This window comes from Rhinoderma darwinii, chromosome 10 (genome assembly GCF_050947455.1).
Source record: "Rhinoderma darwinii isolate aRhiDar2 chromosome 10, aRhiDar2.hap1, whole genome shotgun sequence".
Lineage (NCBI taxonomy): Eukaryota > Metazoa > Chordata > Amphibia > Anura > Rhinodermatidae > Rhinoderma > Rhinoderma darwinii.
This window is the reverse complement of record NC_134696.1, coordinates 27369541-27388193: the sequence shown is the minus strand read 5'-3', so window position 1 is coordinate 27388193 and position 18653 is coordinate 27369541. Positions and strand designations below refer to the sequence as shown.

General features: G+C 41.7%; 1 protein-coding gene across 3 annotated transcripts in view; it reads right to left on the bottom strand.

Annotated features, from left to right (window-relative positions):
- DVL1 (dishevelled segment polarity protein 1) overlaps window positions 1-18653 on the bottom strand; it is a 135424-nt gene that overhangs the window by 69562 nt on the left and 47209 nt on the right. For all 3 annotated transcript variants that reach the window (XM_075839623.1, XM_075839621.1, XM_075839622.1), the window contains exon 4: window positions 14353-14465. In XM_075839623.1, coding sequence (XP_075695738.1) covers window positions 14353-14465 — 113 coding nt within the window. The remainder of the gene's footprint in view (window positions 1-14352; window positions 14466-18653) is intronic.

The following is an 18653-nucleotide window of genomic DNA, read 5'->3' as shown; positions in this document are numbered from 1 at the left end:
ATCAAATCATAGAAAACTATATATCCCTATGCTCAGCATCTCATATGCTGCCCTCAGATAAAGTAGCATAGATTTTGGTAAGTCCCCACACACACGACCGTAGATTTCATCCATCCGTAAATACTATCCGTAAATACGGAACTGTAGTCATTTATAGTCATCTGTAAATCATCTGCAAATACGGAACGGTGTCCGTAAATATGGTCCGTAGTACATCCGTAGTACAGCCATCACACGGACCTAGGTAATTCAATGGGGCTGTTCACACAGCCGTTGTTTCAACGGACCGCGTGACGGGTCCGTTGAAAAAATAGAACATGTCCTATTTTGTTCCGTTTTGATTTTGATCCCCATAGTCTATGGGGATCCGTGAAAACGGAACCCACATGTGGGCACCTCGGACGTGAAAAACGGCATGTTTATCACGTCAGAGTTTCCCCACGCTCGTGCGTATCTAGACTTACCCTGCAGAATTTGAGACTCACCTCTAAATACCTGTACCATTACGGGTCCCCGCTTACCGAACTCCTCTGTACCCCAATGTATTCCCCTGGCGTGTGGTGAAATATTTGTTTAATGAAGGTGAATTCTCAGTTTCGGTGCTGAGGACAGCAACTGTTATAAATAGAGGCCAGAAAGGATGAATGCATTAGATTTGGCGGTGGTGGCGTCAACCTCATTTCTGCTGCCATTGAAACAGAAGATTGATAGACTTTGTGGGAATAATGCTCGGCCCATACAATGGCTGCTCCCATATTGTCTAGGTGACAGGTACACTTATTCTCTCTTCATACATTGTAAAGAAAATCAAATAAAGCCTTTTTAACATAGCACGGTACAAAGCAGAGAAAGGGATGTGCGGCTTCCCGCTCAGCACATGATGAATGACGAGATGTGTTTACGTTAACAATCCAAGGTGTTCATACTTAAGATGAGTAATGTTTTCTCACGTGAGATAATATCGCCTCACGCTGTCGCCTTCTACAAGATGGATCCCTATTCTAGACACTTTAGATGAATAGGCGGTCGGGTATCAGGAAAGCGTTACCTCACACAGTGTAATTTGATCTCAGTGTGCTTGACTTGCTCATTGCTGCGGACAGCACTTTTACCAATAATTCATATTTGTTTGATTTTTTTTTTTACAACCAGCTCAACACCTATTAATTTCTATACAAGGAATGAAATCAGTGATATTAAATTAATCAGAATCAGCAAAGATGGAGTTATACTAAATAGATTCACAATAAATCCTTGGCGTAAATCCTATAAATATGAGACACGAGTATGCTAAACACACAGTGTGGGAGGATGCAGAAAGCCGTTTTTAAGTCAGTCAGTAATGAGGCTTCTCACTTATTAGGCTGGTCGCAAGTTTAAATAAAATTAGAGGACTACTACCACCGCAATGGTTTTGTATAGGCCTATGACAAAAAAGAAACGCAAGCGCCCATGTAGCCCAGGCCTTAAAGAGAACCATTTACCTGCCCATACATGTGCAGCTGGGTGCAGCATGTAATAGGCAGGGCTGTACAAACCTTGTGTCCTTTAGAAAACCCAATTAGAGGAATGTGAGTTAATAGAGGGCCGAAGGGCCCCTTCCCCAATTCAGGATCCTCATCAATTAGGCGCTGTTCACACAGAGTTTTTTTTACTGAGAAAACCGCTGCAAAAAACAGCCGAAATCGCCTCCCATTGATCTCGCTCAATGACCGCGACCGAAAAACACAGCGAAAAACACAGCAAAGAGAGTGCAGGCAGGTCAAAATCTTTTGATTTTTCTGCCTGCAAAATATTCTGTGTGAACAGGTAGAGAGTAGCTACAAATATTTATTTTTCTCACTCTGTTTTTCTGTTTTTCTTCCCTCTTCTCCTCTATGGGGTGGGTGGTTACAGATTGTAACTGTTTTGTATATTCTCTACTTTGTATTCTTGATGCTTCAAAAAAAACTCTGTATCTGCACTTTAGGCTATGTTTACACGGAGTATTTTGCAGGAGGAATATCTGTCTCAAAATTCCCTTTGGAATTTTGAGGCAGATTTTCCTCTCCCTGCACGCCGATTTTCACGGAGTTTATCGCGGCGTTTTTCGCCCGCGGCCATTGGGCATAAAACCCCGCAAAATACGCTTTCTCTGCCTCCCATTGAAGTCAATGGGAGGTCAGAGGCAAAAACGCCCGAAGATACGGCATGTGGCTTATTTTTCCCGCGAGGCAGTTTTACTGCTCGCGGGAAAAAGACGCTGACGCCACCCATTGAAATCAATGGGAGGCATTTTCAAACCGTTTTTGCCGAGTTTTGCGACGCGGTTTCCGCGTCCAAAAACTCGGCAAAATACTCCGTGTGAACACAGCCTTAGGGGATGTTCACACAGAGTATTTTGCCGAGTTTTTTGACGCGGAAACCGCGTCGCAAAACTCGGCAAAAACGGTTTGAAAATGCCTCCCATTGATTTCAATGGGTGGCGTCAGCGTCTTTTTCCCGCGAGCAGTAAAACTGCCTCGCGGGAAAAATAAGCCACATGCCGTATCTTCGGGCGCTTCCGCCTCTGACCTCCCATTGACTTCAATGGGAGGCAGGGAAAGCGTATTTTGCGGTGTTTTATGCCCGCGGCGCTCAATGGCCGCGGGCGAAAAACGGCATGAAAATCGCCGCGAAAATCGGCGTGCAGGGAGAGGAAAATCTGCCTCAAAGTTCCAAACGGAATTTTGAGGCAGATATTCCTCCCCCAAAATACTCCGTGTGAACATAGCCTTTTTAGGCTATGTTCACACGGAGTATTTTGGGGGAGGAATATCTGCCTCAAAGCTCCAAACGGAATTTTGAGGCAGATATTCCTCCCCCAAAACACTCCGTGTGAATAGCAATTATCGCGCCGTTTTTCACCCGCGGCCATTGAGCGCCGCGGGCATAAAACACGCTTTCTCCTGCCTCCCATTGAAGTCAATGGGAGGTCGGACGCGGAAGCGCCCGAAGATAGGGCATGTCGCTTCTTTTTCCCGCGAGGCAGTTTTACTGCTCGCGGGAAAAAGACGCCGACGCCTCCCATTGAAATCAATGGGAGGCGTTCTCGGGCCGTTTCTGCCGAGTTTTGCGACGCGGTTTCCGCGTCAATAAACTCGGCAAAAGACCCCGTGTGAACATAGCCTTAAAGTGGATTTCCATCCCCCTCCTTAGGGTATGTTCACACGCTTAACAAAATACGTCTGAAAATACGGAGCTGTTTTCAAGGGAAAACAGCTCCTGATTTTCAGAAGTTTTTTGTGCCACTCGCGTTTTTCGCTGCTTTTTTTACGGCCGTTTTTGGAGCTGTTTTCAATAGAGTCTATGAGAAAACGGCTCCAAAACCGTCCCAAGAAGTGTCCTGCACTTCTTTTGACGAGCCGTCATTTTACGCGCCGTATTTTGACAGCGACGCGTAAAATGACAGCTCGCCTGCACAGAACATCGTAAGACCCATTGCAAGCAATGGGCAGATGTTTGCCGACGTATTGGAGCCGTCTTTTCAGGCGTAATTCGAGGCGTAAAACGCCTCCATTATGTCTGAAAAGAGGTCGTATGCACATACCCTAACTGGTATATGATATTGATACTCACTGGTATACTGATACTATCTTAGTATATGATAATCTTTTTTTCTCACTAGTGATTTGGTTGTTATCATCCTGTCCTTGCCATAATGGTAGTCAGCTCTCCATGAACTGACTATGCTCTAGCTTCCTGGTGAGCTTGTGCTTATACACAGCAGCCAATATGAAAATGCAGAGCTTCAGTGTAAAATTATTGGAGGGAAGGAGCAGCTCTATGGAGTCCCTAATCCCAGCTGTTCCCAATTGGAGCATAGCTAAAAAACAGCTAACAATGAAAAAAAAACATTAGCAGGTCAACAACACCAACAGGCAGTGCCTTACATATAGTTTATTAGAATGCAACTCAACATCTGCTTTAAATCCAATTCTAATATGCAGCGACATTTCACTATGAGTTTTACTAATTTCGTATACCATGTTCTATAAGTACATTTCCATCTAGTGTACAAAGCGGACTCTATGAGCCATCATTAAGTGCGAAATATTAACAAAGCGTATGCCTAAAGACCACCTATAGTTGAGTCAGACTAACTAAAGTGGAACATGACCTCAGAGGTATCCCATTCCTCTCCACAAAGAAAGCAGAAGGCCATTTTCCTAAGAGAATTAGCAAAACTGGAACTTGAAACCAAATGAGAATACCACTGGGTAGACAAACCCTATATATGTGATTGTCCATCTGCTCCATCAAATGTAATGGACAGATGCATCTAGACATTGAAAGAATAGAATCATGATCTCATGGCAGCTGGAAGTCTAGAGTTGGAAAGGAATATGTGATTATAAAAAGAATAAACCTTAAAAATACTCGAGATCTACAGTAGTGTGTTTATCCATTATTCAACTGACTTTAATGTAAAACTCCTTCAACTCTACCTCTTCCAAAAAAAGCACCAACAAAAACAACTAAACACATTCCAAAAATGGATTCTGATATAATGGACTTAAACTGATGATAAATAGGGCATTGTAGCATCCATTGCAAACTCAATTAAGTCAATAGGATTGGTTAATGGATCAATTCCTTTGTATTTTGACAAAATACATATAAAAAAATTATAAGTAGGCAGCCAGTTCAGGTCAGTAGGTCACACCATTCTTGGTGATAATACCCTTAGATATGCTCAGTTAAGCGGTCTTTTCATACAGTAAGATTATTTCTACTGGAGATACAACTGATTTCTTCCATAGAGTTGTACAATGCATTCTATAAACAGTCCTAAAATAAAATTATTGGATCATAGTACTGGGCCTATTAATGACACCAGGTTTATATAGTTGTGCTGATAATGGGACTGTATTATACATTTAGTGACTATTATTATTATTATTATTATTATTATTATTATTACAACTACTGTAAAACTCTTGTAGTCAAGTACTTGATGATCTTTAAAAACTGAAGACCCAACATCCTCAAAAATTAGTACTTAAAGGAGCACTCCCACAAAATGTTTTATTCTCTGGCCCATTAGAGGCACATTATGTAAATTGTGGTGAAGGTCATTTTCTTCCCGGTGGCTGTATGTGTGAGTTTTCCCCTCCCTTCTGGTCCTCAGCTGTGTCATGTGACCAATAATAGGACTCTCCAGCTGTCACAGCGTCTCATGTGTGGACAGGAAGTCAGTTTCTCCATTCATTCCTAGAAGACTCACATTGAGGCTGTAATAGTAATGAATGGAGAAACTGACTTCTTGTCCACACATGAGACGCTGTGTCAGTTGGAGAGTCCTATTGCTGGTCACATGACACAGCTGAGGACCACAAGGGAGGGGAAAACTCACAAATACAGCCACCGGGAAGAAGATTACCGGCACCACAATTTACATAATGTGCCTCTCCAACGGGCCAGAGAATAAAGCATTTTGTGGGAATGCTTCTTTAAGACAATTTGTAATCTGGCTTTTCAAGATAGTACAAGAGCTAAAAGATTGGAAAGGCAAAGGACTTCTAAAAAGGGGGAAACAAGAAGGAGGACATCCAGGTATGGAGGTGAGCAAAGTCCAATATAGTGTCTAATATGTAAAATCTATTACCTGTGTCACTTAATAGTATTTTATTCTACTATGACAAATTCCATATTGTTACACAACACTATACAGAGAAGGGGGAGCACACAATTTAATTATTTTCTAATTTCCTTGGGCTAATTTCATATGGGTCAATTAACTAAAGATGTTTATGGAGAGTGTGAAGGACCTGAAGAACCCATAAAAACACTTAGGCGTTTTTTGCAGGCAGAAGATTTTGATTTGCCTGCACGCCTTTTGCTGCGTTTTCAGTTTGTGGCCATTGAGCGCCGTGGGCAAAAACGCAGCGAAGCAGCGAAAAACGCTTTCTCTGCCTCCCATTGATGTCAATGGGAGGTCAGAGACGTAAACGCCTGTAGATAGGGCATGTCGCCTCTTTTTCCCAGTTAAAGCATTGTGCGGTAAAACCGGCAAGTGAGAAAAAAACGTCTCCACCTCCCATTGAAATCAATGGGAGGCGTTTTCGGAAGTTTTTGGACGCGTTTTCCGACGCAGTTTCCGTGTAAAAAAAAGTGTCAAAAAATAGGGCCTTACGAGCATGTTAACTCCACACAGATGCTACCTGGGTTGAATACAGTGTCAAACGGAGATTCATTAGGCACACCAGAGAAAATGATTCTGAGGGCCCATCCTCAATCTATACAGAACATGTGCACCTCCACTTTTAATCAATTGTAATTTTTGTTACTATGATGGTACACAGGACATATCATCAATAAGGTCTAATAGATCAAACCATAATAAATAGACCCTGTGGCAAGTTGACTGGCTAAAAAAAACCAGCTCCAAATGGGATTGTCTTCTGCTAGACCCTTGGGGCCCATCATTTTGTCAGAGTCTGGGACCAACGGAGAATGCTCAGGTATTCTGGTGGGCCAGTCTGACCCTGATTGGATATCGAATTCAGGTGTTTCTTTCAGTCCCATGTCACAGGTATATAAAATCAAGCACCTAATCATGCAGTCTGTCATTCTAAAGAGCTCACTGAATTCGAGCGTTGTACTGTAACAGGACATCACCATTGCAAATAGTCAGCTCTTCCTTTCTAGATATTCCACAATCAACTGTGAGTGACATCATTGAAAAATTGAAGCGTTTAGGAACCACAGAAACTCAGCCACGAAGTCGAGACCACGTAAAGTTACAAAGTGGGGTCAAATGTAATGAAACGCAAACTGCATAAAAGTCGCCAACGCTCTGCTGACTCAATAACTGTAGAAATCTCTTCTGGCATTAACATCCACACAAAATCTGTGCGCCGAGAGATACATGGCATGGGCTTACATGGCCGAGCAACTGCATGCCAACCTTACATCACCAAGCACAATGCCAAGCGTCGGATGGAGTGGTGTAAAGCCGCCGCCACTGGACTGTAAAGCAGTGGAAACTTGTCCTGTGGAGTTTGGTGAATGCCAGGAGAACGTTACCTGCCTGACTGGATTGTGCCAGCTGTAAAGTTTCATGAAGTAGGGATAATGCCATGGGGTTGTCCTTCAGGGGTTGGCCTAGCGTCCCTTAGTTCTAGTGAAGAGAAATCCTAATGCTTCAGCATACCAAGACATTTTGGACAGTTGTAGCTTCCAACTTTAAGGGAACAGTTTGGGGTGTGGCCCTTTTCTGTTTTAGCATGACTGTGCACAGTGCACAAAGCAAGGTCCATAAAGGCATGGTTGGGTGAGTTTGGTGTGAAAGAACGTGACTGGCCGCACAGAGTCCTGACCTCAACCCCGTCCAACACTTTTGGAGATTGCGAGCCAGGCCCTCTCGTCCAATATCAGTATCTGAGCTCACAAATGTTCTTCTGGATGAATGGGAAATATTACCACAGACACTCCAAAATCTTGTAGAAACCCTTCCCAGAAGAGTGAAAGCTGTATTAGCTCCAAAGGGAAGGACCAACTCCATATCCATGTGAATACAGAATGGGATGTCATAGAAAGCTCCTGTAGGTGTAATGTGCAGGTGTCCCAATACTTTTGACCATATAGTGTATGAAGAGAAACAGTAGTCTGGTGCAGATGGAATTCCCAGATTTTTGGGAGCCCAAGCCTATCGAAACTCTGCAGCGTTGTGTTCTATGTTACCCTGATTGCTTATCATAATGTATGAGATTCATCGGCGTCTCCATCCTCCTGCAGGTCTGGATTCCAACCTCCCACTTAACGTCAAATAAGATCTTTTAAACAAAACAACAGACTGTAGATTCCAGGCAATAATAACATGCCATTTCTGGTTACTCTTTACTTTATGCATTCGTCTAGTTCTATGCCAAAAAACTGCCAGGTCTGAATTAATGTCGAGCTCACTGGTTGAGCTTCTGGAACGATCTTGTGAGTACTGTGAAGAGGGGTGGTCTTTCGACACCGCGACACAGATGTATCTTGAGGACTGTTGTAATTTGAGCAATATATAAATCTTTTTCTCTTTAACGTTTTTGCTAAAGATTGGTTAAAAAAAACCACATTCTGAATCATATCTGAACAGCCCCGGGACCCTTCCATAGAAGCTAGTTATTTTTAACTGGTGGGAAATCTTCAAGCATTGAGGCTGTCGTAATTCTTGTAGACAAGACTGTATTCATGTTGTTTCTTTATAATGACACCGCATTATAAATCCAAGTACTAAAGATACAGTAGGTATATAGACGACCAAATGACCTTTATTGTCAATTTTGGAACTTCAGAAGGCTGACCTAGAAATATGTCCCTGAGGTGTCCTCATGTGTGAGGCCTTCTTATATTTTATTCAACCATTTCTGAGTCCTCTTGGCTTATTACAAAGGAAACAGATGGTGGGTGACAACCAAAGTGCTTATAGGGGCTGTACCCAGCTTTCCACTAACTCAAAATAGCATGTGTAAATCTCACTATTATGGATTGTTAAACTGTATAGCATACATAGGTACATGCTCTTCAGGATCTATGGAGGGCTAGGAACTTTATGAGCGCTGTAATGGTGACCATTAGTGGTTGCGGTCTCACTTATCCCTTTGTTGAACTTGAGAGACATTTGTCTTTATTCAACTATACTATGTCATTTTTAAGCGGCTAAGTTAAATATTATAATACTTCAAATAAGGGGACAAAACAGAGACTTCACACTTCCAGATCATTTTGTAACTTAGGAGCATAGGGGGTGAAAGCAGCCAAACATCGTTTAGAAGTACGTGCATAACATTTAAGTCTAATAATAAATCCTTTGTTTGTTAAGGACATCCAGTCCTTAAAGGGGTTGTCCCAGAATCAAAAATGACAACCTATTTACAGGATAGGTGATAATTTTCTGATCGGGTAGGGCCCCATAGCTAAGACCTCCAACGATCGCAGGAACCCTTACTCTCAGATCCCCCTCACTGCACTCCTCGCAGTGAGGAGGAGCTTGAATAGAGTAGTGCTCGAACCTGCCCTTAACGCTCCATTCAAAGTCTATGAGAATGACAGAAACAGCTGTAATCGGCTGTTTTCATCATACCCATAGACTCTGAATGGAGCGGAAGCGCACATGTTCGACCTCCGCTCCATTCAATGTCCTCCAAACAGCGGTTGAACAATGAGGACTGAGGGTCCGGGACCACGTTCTCGTAATCGGTGGGGGCCCCCAGCGATGAGACAATGATCACTTATCCTGTGGTACCAACAAGAGTGGTGCCAATGAGCCACTTTGCCTTGGTTAGGGTATTTATATACAGGGCTAGAGCAACAAACTGAATCTTTGCCCAGGGTGAAGGAAAGCTTAGTTACAACTCTGTTTAAACAAGTAGCCTCTTTTGCAGGAGGGTGTGACACATGTGTTTGTCTTTTTAAAGGCTAGCTTTGGAAAGGTTTTCTGATTTTTTTAATTTTTTTTTTTGCTTTTGTAAGGAGTTTTTTTAGTGTGACAGGTTGAAGAACTTTATCAAGTACCTCAACAAAAAAGCCAAGATACAAGTCAATGATCTTTCATTTTTTGATCCTGCAGAGCCACTATTTTCTTAGTCAAGAAAAGAAATTCACCAATGACAACCCTGTTCTCTGCATGGCACAAGTACAACTAAATCATCTCTAAAGTGTGTGGACCCCAGCAACTCCCCATAGCTCAGCTTCCCCTGTGAGTGAGACATTTGGAGAGGGGTGAAATGGAGTCATACCTTACTTTTAGGGTTTTGATTGGAGTTGGGTTTTAAAATACCCTATCTTTTCACAGCTGGACATTCAAGAAAAGATCCTACTGCTCAAGATGACGATTTTTGTTAATTTTCCCCTTCCGCACATTGATAAGAGACTGTTCCTTCACCACGAGGCATAGCCGGGCAGATATATAGTCACCTGTGCCCCCTCACTCATAGCATGGTCTGCAGTCTGCTCGCATTCCCAGCACCACATTCCCAGGAGACCTGCCTGTAGGCGGCACATGGCCGGTCCGGACAAGCTGTGCACAAGACATCCATGCTGAGGAGCCCCGGGGGCACGAGCTGGACCTGCTAAACTCCCACAAAATCAACAAACAGCCTGAGCCTAACTACAGTCAGTGTGTGAGTAATGGGTACCAGAGAAGCCCTGCTAGTTCTTTATCAGGGTGGGAATATACATCAGTTGGGTAACCCTTATCTGTAGCTTTTTGTATCTGTAGCACAGGTACTACATATTTTTTTTGTATTTCTTTTAGCAATAAAATGTTGTCCCATTTACCGGTACAATTGCATCATATGACATGTTCCTTGTGTTAGAATGTGAAAGGTAATTCACAAGGAATTAAAGGGGTTCTCCAGTAATATATAAATATATCTTAAGCTACATCTTAAAGGGTTTAAAGGGGCTTTACAGAGAGAGAAAATTGATGGCTTATCTTTATGATAGGCCATCAATATAGGAAAAATGCTGTAATACTGTGAACCACCGCTACAAGTGTGTCAACGTTTCACAGTACGAGCAGTGTGAGCGATAAAGGTGAAGCAGCGCTTGCACTAGGTCCGCTACCCCTTCAAAAGAGCTAATCGGCAGGGGGACCAAGAATCGGATCCCCACTGATCAGCTATTGATGGCCTATCCTGAGGATAGGCCAACAATTTTCTCTCTCCGGAAAACCCCTTTAACAAGTGGGTGCTATGGGTACCCACAACACAGCCCCCTAAACCAATGTTTGGTAGGGAAGGTGGTACATTGTGTGGGTGCCTGTAACATTGCTCTTAGCCATTCAACATCACAGTTAGTCCTCCTGGCATGCTGAATGGGCAAGAATACTGTAGTGTAAAAGGCAAGGACTCTGTTACTCATAGAAGTAGAATTACAATTCAAATTGAGACAGAATTTATTTTAGCAATCGGCAAGAGTGCGTTGCTATGGTCTAACGAAAAGGGGGATGATTTAAATGCAATGATGTGCTCCAAAATTAAGCCAAGATTCTGTCGCAAAAAAACTGAACTAAAACGAAACCAACATGACATGTCTGCTTTAGTAAATTAAACATAAAATAACATTTCTGGTGAATCTTTTCTTAGAATTGCATTGAGCCGCACCTCTGTTATTCCTCCTGGATATGTATGAATCTGTATGTAACTGGGCATGACCTATTCCCTTGTCAAAAGGGGTGTCTCTAACTAGTCCGATATAGTCAGCACATTGTCAGAATGAGTAGGGACACACCCCATTGACAAGGGGAACCGTAACACCCAGTTGTCAATTTGTTCCTACATTTCCGGGAAGAATGATATAAGCAGACACATTAGAAGAGCTGAAAGGTCTGTTTAACTCTAATTAATCCAAAGTCACCGATCATTACTGGCAGACCAAGGACTGTGGGGGTATCAGATATGTACATATGTACAAATGTACAAATATGTAGTTAGATTGTATGAATCGGGGGCTTATTTATTCAGAAAACAGTTTAGGTAATTTGGATGAAAACAGATCCATTCCACATACAGGTAACACAATTTTTGATATTGGACAAAAGAAGCATTCAGAGCAGCAGTCACGTAGTTAAATACTGCACGTTCATACAAATTATCACCATACAGCAAAAGAGAATAAGGGTATGTTCACACGGCTGAAAATACGGGGCCTGAACGCCTCTAAACATCTGCCCATTGATTTCAATAGGAAAAACTGTGTTTCGTTCCCACAGGGCTTTATTTTACGCGGCCGTTTCTAAAAAAGGCACGTTAAAAAAACGCCCATAAAAAAGAAGTGCATGTCACTTCTTGAGCCGTTTTTGGAGCCGTATTTCATTGTCTCAATAGAAAAACAGCTCCAAAAACGGCCGTAAAAAGTCATCAAAAAACGCTTGATGCATAAAAAACGGCTGAAAATCAGAGGCTCTTTTCCCTTGAAAACAGCTCCGTATTTTACGGCTGTTTTTCGTTTGCATGTGAACATACCCTAAGAATGAATAAAATAACTCCTGATTATGCACACTAGTAGGGCAAATAGAAAGTAGTTGTCTCATGAAGAGGAATATATCTATTTAATGAAATATCCCTAGTCATTCTCTTTTAATAAAATGATGCCACTTAACCAATGCACCCTGTGGCTACATAAAAAGAGGATGGCTGAGGGCAACAGGTTGCGGAAAAACCGCAGTATTTACACAATATGTGAACTGACCCTAAAGGCACTTTCCCATGTGGACAACCTGTTTTCTAAATTACCGCCACGGGTCCAGATGCTGAAACCCCTGGCAATCAGCTGTTATAGCTGGAAAAAGCTCCATGCAACCACTTATTTTTGCAGCTGCTGCAAGGGAAATGTGGTATTCTGTGCCACCCATTGAAAGTGTCCTATAGCGAGGGTGCTGCTACGGCTAAGGGTATGTTCACACGCAAACGCAAAATACGTCTGAAATTACAGAGCTGTTTTCAGGCAAAACAGCTCCTGAATTTCAGAAGTTTTTGCAAGTGCACGCGTTTTTAACTGCGTCTTTTACGGATGTAATTGGAGCTGTTTTTAATTGGATTCAATGAAAAACGGCTCCAATAACGTCCCAAGAAGTGACATGCACTTCTTTGACGCGGGCGTATTTTTACGCGCCGTCTTTTGACAGCGACGCGTAAAATTACAACTCATCTGAACAGAACATCGTAAAACCCATTGCAAGCAATGGGCAGATGTTTGCAGGCGTAATGGAGCCGTCTTTTCAGGCGTAATTCGAGGCGTAAAACGTACGAATTACGCCTGAAAATAGGTTGTGTGAACGTACTCTAAGAGAGGTAGGTCCTGAGCAGGGGATCCCGGTCTATGGTGACCATACCTCCATAATCTCTTCAACAGTATACTACATGAGCTATCCATGGATTTCATAGAAAAGTCCCATAGGGGACTAAAAAAATATCACATTTAAAAAATATATTATATATATATATATATATATATATATATATATATATATATATATATATATATATATATAAATATAAGCAACGAAGAAAAATAAATAAAAAAGTGTCCCTAAAAGTCCATACTATTAAAATATTGCATTATTTAACCCACCGGGTGAATGCTCTAGGAAAAAAACATTATAATGCTGAACAACAACCCAAAAATTATGGCGGAATTATGTTTTTATTTCAATTCCACCCCACAAAATAATTTGTAAAAGTTTTTCAGTACATTATATGGTATATTAAATAGTACTATTAAAAAATAAAACTTGCCCCGCAGAAAACAAGCCCTCATTTGGCTATGTCAATGGAAAAATAAAAAAATTATAGCTCCTGGAATGTGACGATGGAAAAATGAAAATACAAAAATTGTCTCATGGGTTTTAAAGGCGGTTGCCCGTCAGTCCCCTAGACAGTAAATAGAGTGTAAGTGCACTCGTAAGTCTGGCACTCCATTTAAAAATGGGATACAGCACCCGCGCTCTCAGGCTGGGTTCACACGACCTATTTTCAGGCGTAAACGAGGCGTATTATGCCTCGAATTACGCCTGAAAATACGACCAGTCATTTACGCGTTGTCGTTTGACAGCTGTCAAAAGACGACGCGTAAAATTACAGCCTCGTCAAAAGAAGTGCAGGACACTTCTTGGGACGTTTTTGGAGCCGTTTTCTCATAGACTCTATTGAAAACAGCTCCAAAAACGGCCGAAAAAACGGTGCGAAAACGGCGCGAAAAATGCTGCGAAAAACGTGAGTTGCTCAAAAAACGTCTGAAAATCAGGTGCTGTTTTCCGTATTTTCAGACTTTTTTGGCTCAGTGTGAAATTACCCTCATGATCAGTGGTGGTCCAAGCGGTGGGACCCCAGCGATCATGCATTTATCACCTATCCTTGTAATAAATATTTTTTCGTGGGCCAACCTCCTTAAGCGAAAAGTATACCGTCATTGCTCTCAAGAAAGCGTGGCATAAATTATATAGAAATGTTAATTAGGGTAAAAGTTAATTTTTTCCATAAATTAAATGCTGTCAAATTTTTTTTTTTATTCTTTTTTTCTACCCTTGTACTGGTAAACCACCTACATGACACAAAATCAAACCGAATACTGGCATTTTATTTATTTTATGGTTCCCCAAGCATCATGTTTTATCTTTGTAAAATCTCTCACATTTTTTTAACTAGTAAGTCACGAAAGCAAATTCCCAGCAGGCATCTATTGTGTAAGAAATCAATGCCTGTCACTGATGTGATCAGGATAAAGCCTCATGTCAGGATTCAATCAATACCTCTGTCTGTCAGGTCCATCTGCCCTGATCAATATACACATAACATAGATAACTGAGCGTGAAATATGAAACAAGATGGCGCGTCACCATACCGTCATCATGTGCCTCTCTGTTCTTCCGCCGATGACGTTCTCTCCTGTGGCTTACGACAGAGTCTGTTCCCGTCTCATTATCTAGTCCATCCCGACTGCTGCCAGCATTAGGGCTGTGAGGAAGAGGAAAATCATGCTTCATTATAATCAGCAATCTACTGTGTGAATGACCAGAGTATATAACAGATTCCACAATTTCCGTAATATCTGTGCAACTAATTGCTCCTTTTTTTGGAATTCTGTACCCAATTAAATGATGACCTTTATTAAAATTACATATAAAAAACACAAATCTAGTAATCTATATATATATATTCACAAAATAAATGTGGTTGGACCATTCATCTACTTTATGGCCTAATTTACATGGTTGATATTTATTAATGTCATTGTGCTGATAAGATTGCTTTGTCTTTCCTGGGAACACATGACTATATAATAATCAACCAACATTATGCAACGCATGGAGGAACTGTCCCTTACTGGCATACGCTTAAAGGGGTTGTCTTCTTGGGGTCCTTTAACAATAAGCTGATCACAAAGTATCCCTCTGCTCGGACCCCAGTGATCATCTTGCAGGAAATGTTTTATCTCCCTGCAGCGCCACCACAGGGGAAATTACACAGTTCAGAATTAAAGGAATGGACTGTCTTGGTAATACAGGACAGGTCCTCTAAAGTGAGAAGTGCTGTAAATGCAAATGCTCTCCCCTCTAGCCAAGTGAAGATCCTGAGCACAGGACCCCTTCTATTATTTCCCTAATAGAGTATAATAAAATGTTGTGTTTTTTGTTAAAATTATACAACCCCTTCAATAACATTTTGTACGTATGGTCTGTAAAGTAAACTAGCTGCATAAAAATTTGGGGATACAATTAAAGGTGTTGTCTGCTTTTGACAATCTTTTTACGTTAGAATGATCCCCATACGATTAACTGATCACTGGCAATCAGCTGTAATCTGTGGGGGAAACTGGCAGCAAGTGTTCAATTACCCTGCAGCGCGACCACAGGGGAAAGAAAGCATTACACAGCACCCATTAAAATCAATGGGCTGTGCAGCAAACTGATGGGTCCTTCAGAGCAAGGGACTCCCCTCTATTAAGAATTTCCTAATAGCCATACCTGCCAACTTTTGGGAAGGGACATCAGGGAGATTCTAAAAAAGCATGGTATTATGCCCTGCCCATTTATATAGGACATGCCCCCAAACTACAGCTTTGACTCACAAATATTGCATATGACCTCCCTTCATCATTCACACCCTAAGGGTATGTGCACACGATATCGACCATTACGTCTCAAATTACGGAGCTGTTTTCAGGAGAAAACAGCTCCTGCATTTCAGACGTAATTGCTCGTACTCGCCTTTTGCGAGGCGTCAATTACGGGCGTAATTTTGAGCTGTTATTCATTGAATTCAATGAAAAACGGCTCAAATTACGTCTCAAGAAGTGTCCTGCACTTTTGCCGAGGCAGTCATTTTGCACGCCGTCTTTTGACAGCGATGAGTAAAATGACAGGTCGTCTGCACAGTACGTCGGCAAACCCATTCAAATGAATGGGCAGATGTTTGCCGACGTATTGGAGCCCTATTTTCAGGCGTAAATCGAGGCATAATACGCCTCGTTTACGCCTGAAGATAGGTCGTGTGAACCCAGCCTAAAGAGAATATAGACCACAAACCTCTTAAATTGATACCAGAAAAGACCCCCTAAAGTAATGGACCCCTAAACAGACTCTAGACCAGACTCCCTAAATAAATACAGCCCTTTAACCAGATACCCTAAATAAAGATCCGAGACCAGACCCCCAAACTAGACCTCCTAAACAAATACAGAACCTAGAGCCCCTAAAAATATACGGACCTCAGACCAGACATGCAGATAATCCCCACTCCTCGTTCCTGCAGAGGATGGCAAAAATTGGGAGAGGTGAGTCTAGGTCTCCCCATTTTCTGGGCGGTTTCCCTTTTCTCCAGGAGAGTTGGCAAGCATACTAATAGGGTATATAAACTATATATATATATATATATATATATATATATATATATATATATATATATATACATATATAAACCCCTTCAAATGGATTACCTACTTATGAAATATTGAGCTAGAAAGGAAGGTAGGGATTTTCAGCTCAAGTAAATGCATCAAACACATCCTTTTTGTGGTTCATGGTATGCTAATAATTTCACATCAGATGTACCACAGGTCACAAACCAGTTACAATGATTTCACTTGCAACAGCACAACCTAGTGGTAGTTACCAGAAGTGCAAGTGTTTAAGAGGATAGAATAGATAGATAGATAGATAGATAGATAGATAGATAGATAGATAGATAGATAGATAGATAGATAGATAGATAGATAGATAGATAGATAGATAGATAGATAGATAGATAGATAGATAGTTGTGAGATAGATTAGATAGATAGATAGATAGATAGATAGATAGATAGATAGATAGATAGATAGATAGATAGATAGATAGATAGATAGATAGATAGATAGATAGATAGCTGGATGCCCAAACACTCAGTTTGTTTAAATCCGTTTGCAATTCACGAACATCTTCGATAGACTACATAGCTTGGTGTCATCTGCAAAAATAGAATTGGAGGCCCTCAGGCTTATTAGCTGTTGGGCCTATGTCTGTGTGGCATGAAAGGGGTTAAAGGAGAGAGATATTTTGGTAGGGTGTGGGCTGTCCAAGTTATAGTTTGGGCCATAGGGCCTATAGGGGCAGAGGGCACGCCACCCACTGGGCGTTTTTTGGGTAGTTTTGGGGCAGGCTTACCCACCCTCCCCTTCTGGGTTTATAAGGCGAGGGTGGGCAGACATCTTCCTCTTTCGGACGTTTCTTGTCCCACCCTCCCTCCCTCTTTGTTTTGTGTTAAATCTAATTTTTTATTTTTTTTTAAAAAGATGCAAAATATATTAAAAAAAAGAAAAAAAACAAACAAATCAGAAGCACTTTGAATGTTTTATACGAAAACTATACTCTCCTTTTATATAGACTCCGTGCATTTGTTATGTTGTTTGGTGTCTGAAAGTTTGACAAAGGAACTGAAGTTTTTCATGTCATGATGCATTGTATTCTGGTTTGAGAATTATGTTACAGCAGGCGGTAATTTGTTGGTAAAGGTATGGCCTACATGCGGCGGGCTGGCATACGGGTATAATAGGAAAACTGTTTATTTTGAAAATATTTAAATAATAAATAAAGCTGTGGCCGACCCTCGTGTCAACCCACGTTTAAAAGTTTAATTGAGTGTCGTTCAAAATATTTATATGATTTATGTTATAATCCACCCTAGCCTGTACATAATAGTGGTATGCGCACAGTCATAGTGCTATTAATCCCATCCTCTATATCATTAAGGCTGGATTCACACGAGCATGTTCGGTCCGTAAAGAACGGAACGTATTTCGGCTGCAAGTCCCGGACCGAACACAGTGCAGGGAGCCGGGCTCCTAGCATCATACTTATGTACGATGCTAGGAGTCCCTGCCTCTCCGTGGAACTACTGTCCCGTACTGAAAACATGATTAAAGCACGGAACATTTGTCCCGCAGCGAGGCAGGGACTCCTAGCGCCGTACATAACTATGATGTTAGGAGCCTGGCTCCCTGCACTGTGTTCGGTCCGGGACTTGCAACGGAAATACGTTCCGTCCTTTACGGACCGAACATGCTCGTGTGAATCCAGCCTAATAAATAAGTTGAATAATAGTGGTCCCAGCACTGAACCCTGGGGTACACCACTTATAACCGGGGACCATTCAGAGTAGGAATTATTGACCACAGCTCTCTGGATACGGTCCTTGAGCCAATTCTCAATCCAATTACAAACGATACTTTCTAAACCTATAGTCCTTAATTTACCCATTAGGCGTCTATGGGGGACAGTGTCAAATGCCTTTGCAAAGTCCAAAAACACTATATCCACAGCGGCCCCTCTGTCTAGGCTTCTGCTCACCTCTTCATAAAAACAAATCAGGTTGGTTTGACAACTTCTGTCCTTAGTAAATCCGTGCTCGCTGTCACTTATAATACTATTTATTGTCACATAATCCTGCATATAGTCCCTCAATAGCCCCTCAAGCATTTCCCCCACGATGGATGTTACTGGTCTATAATTACCCGGGGAAGACCTAGAGCCCTTTATGAAAATAGGCACCACATTTGCCCTGCGCCAGTCCCTTGGCACTATACCAGTCATGAGAGACTATCTAAATATTATGAAGAGGGGGACAGAAATAACTGAACTAAGCGCTTTAAGAACTTTAGAGTGTAAC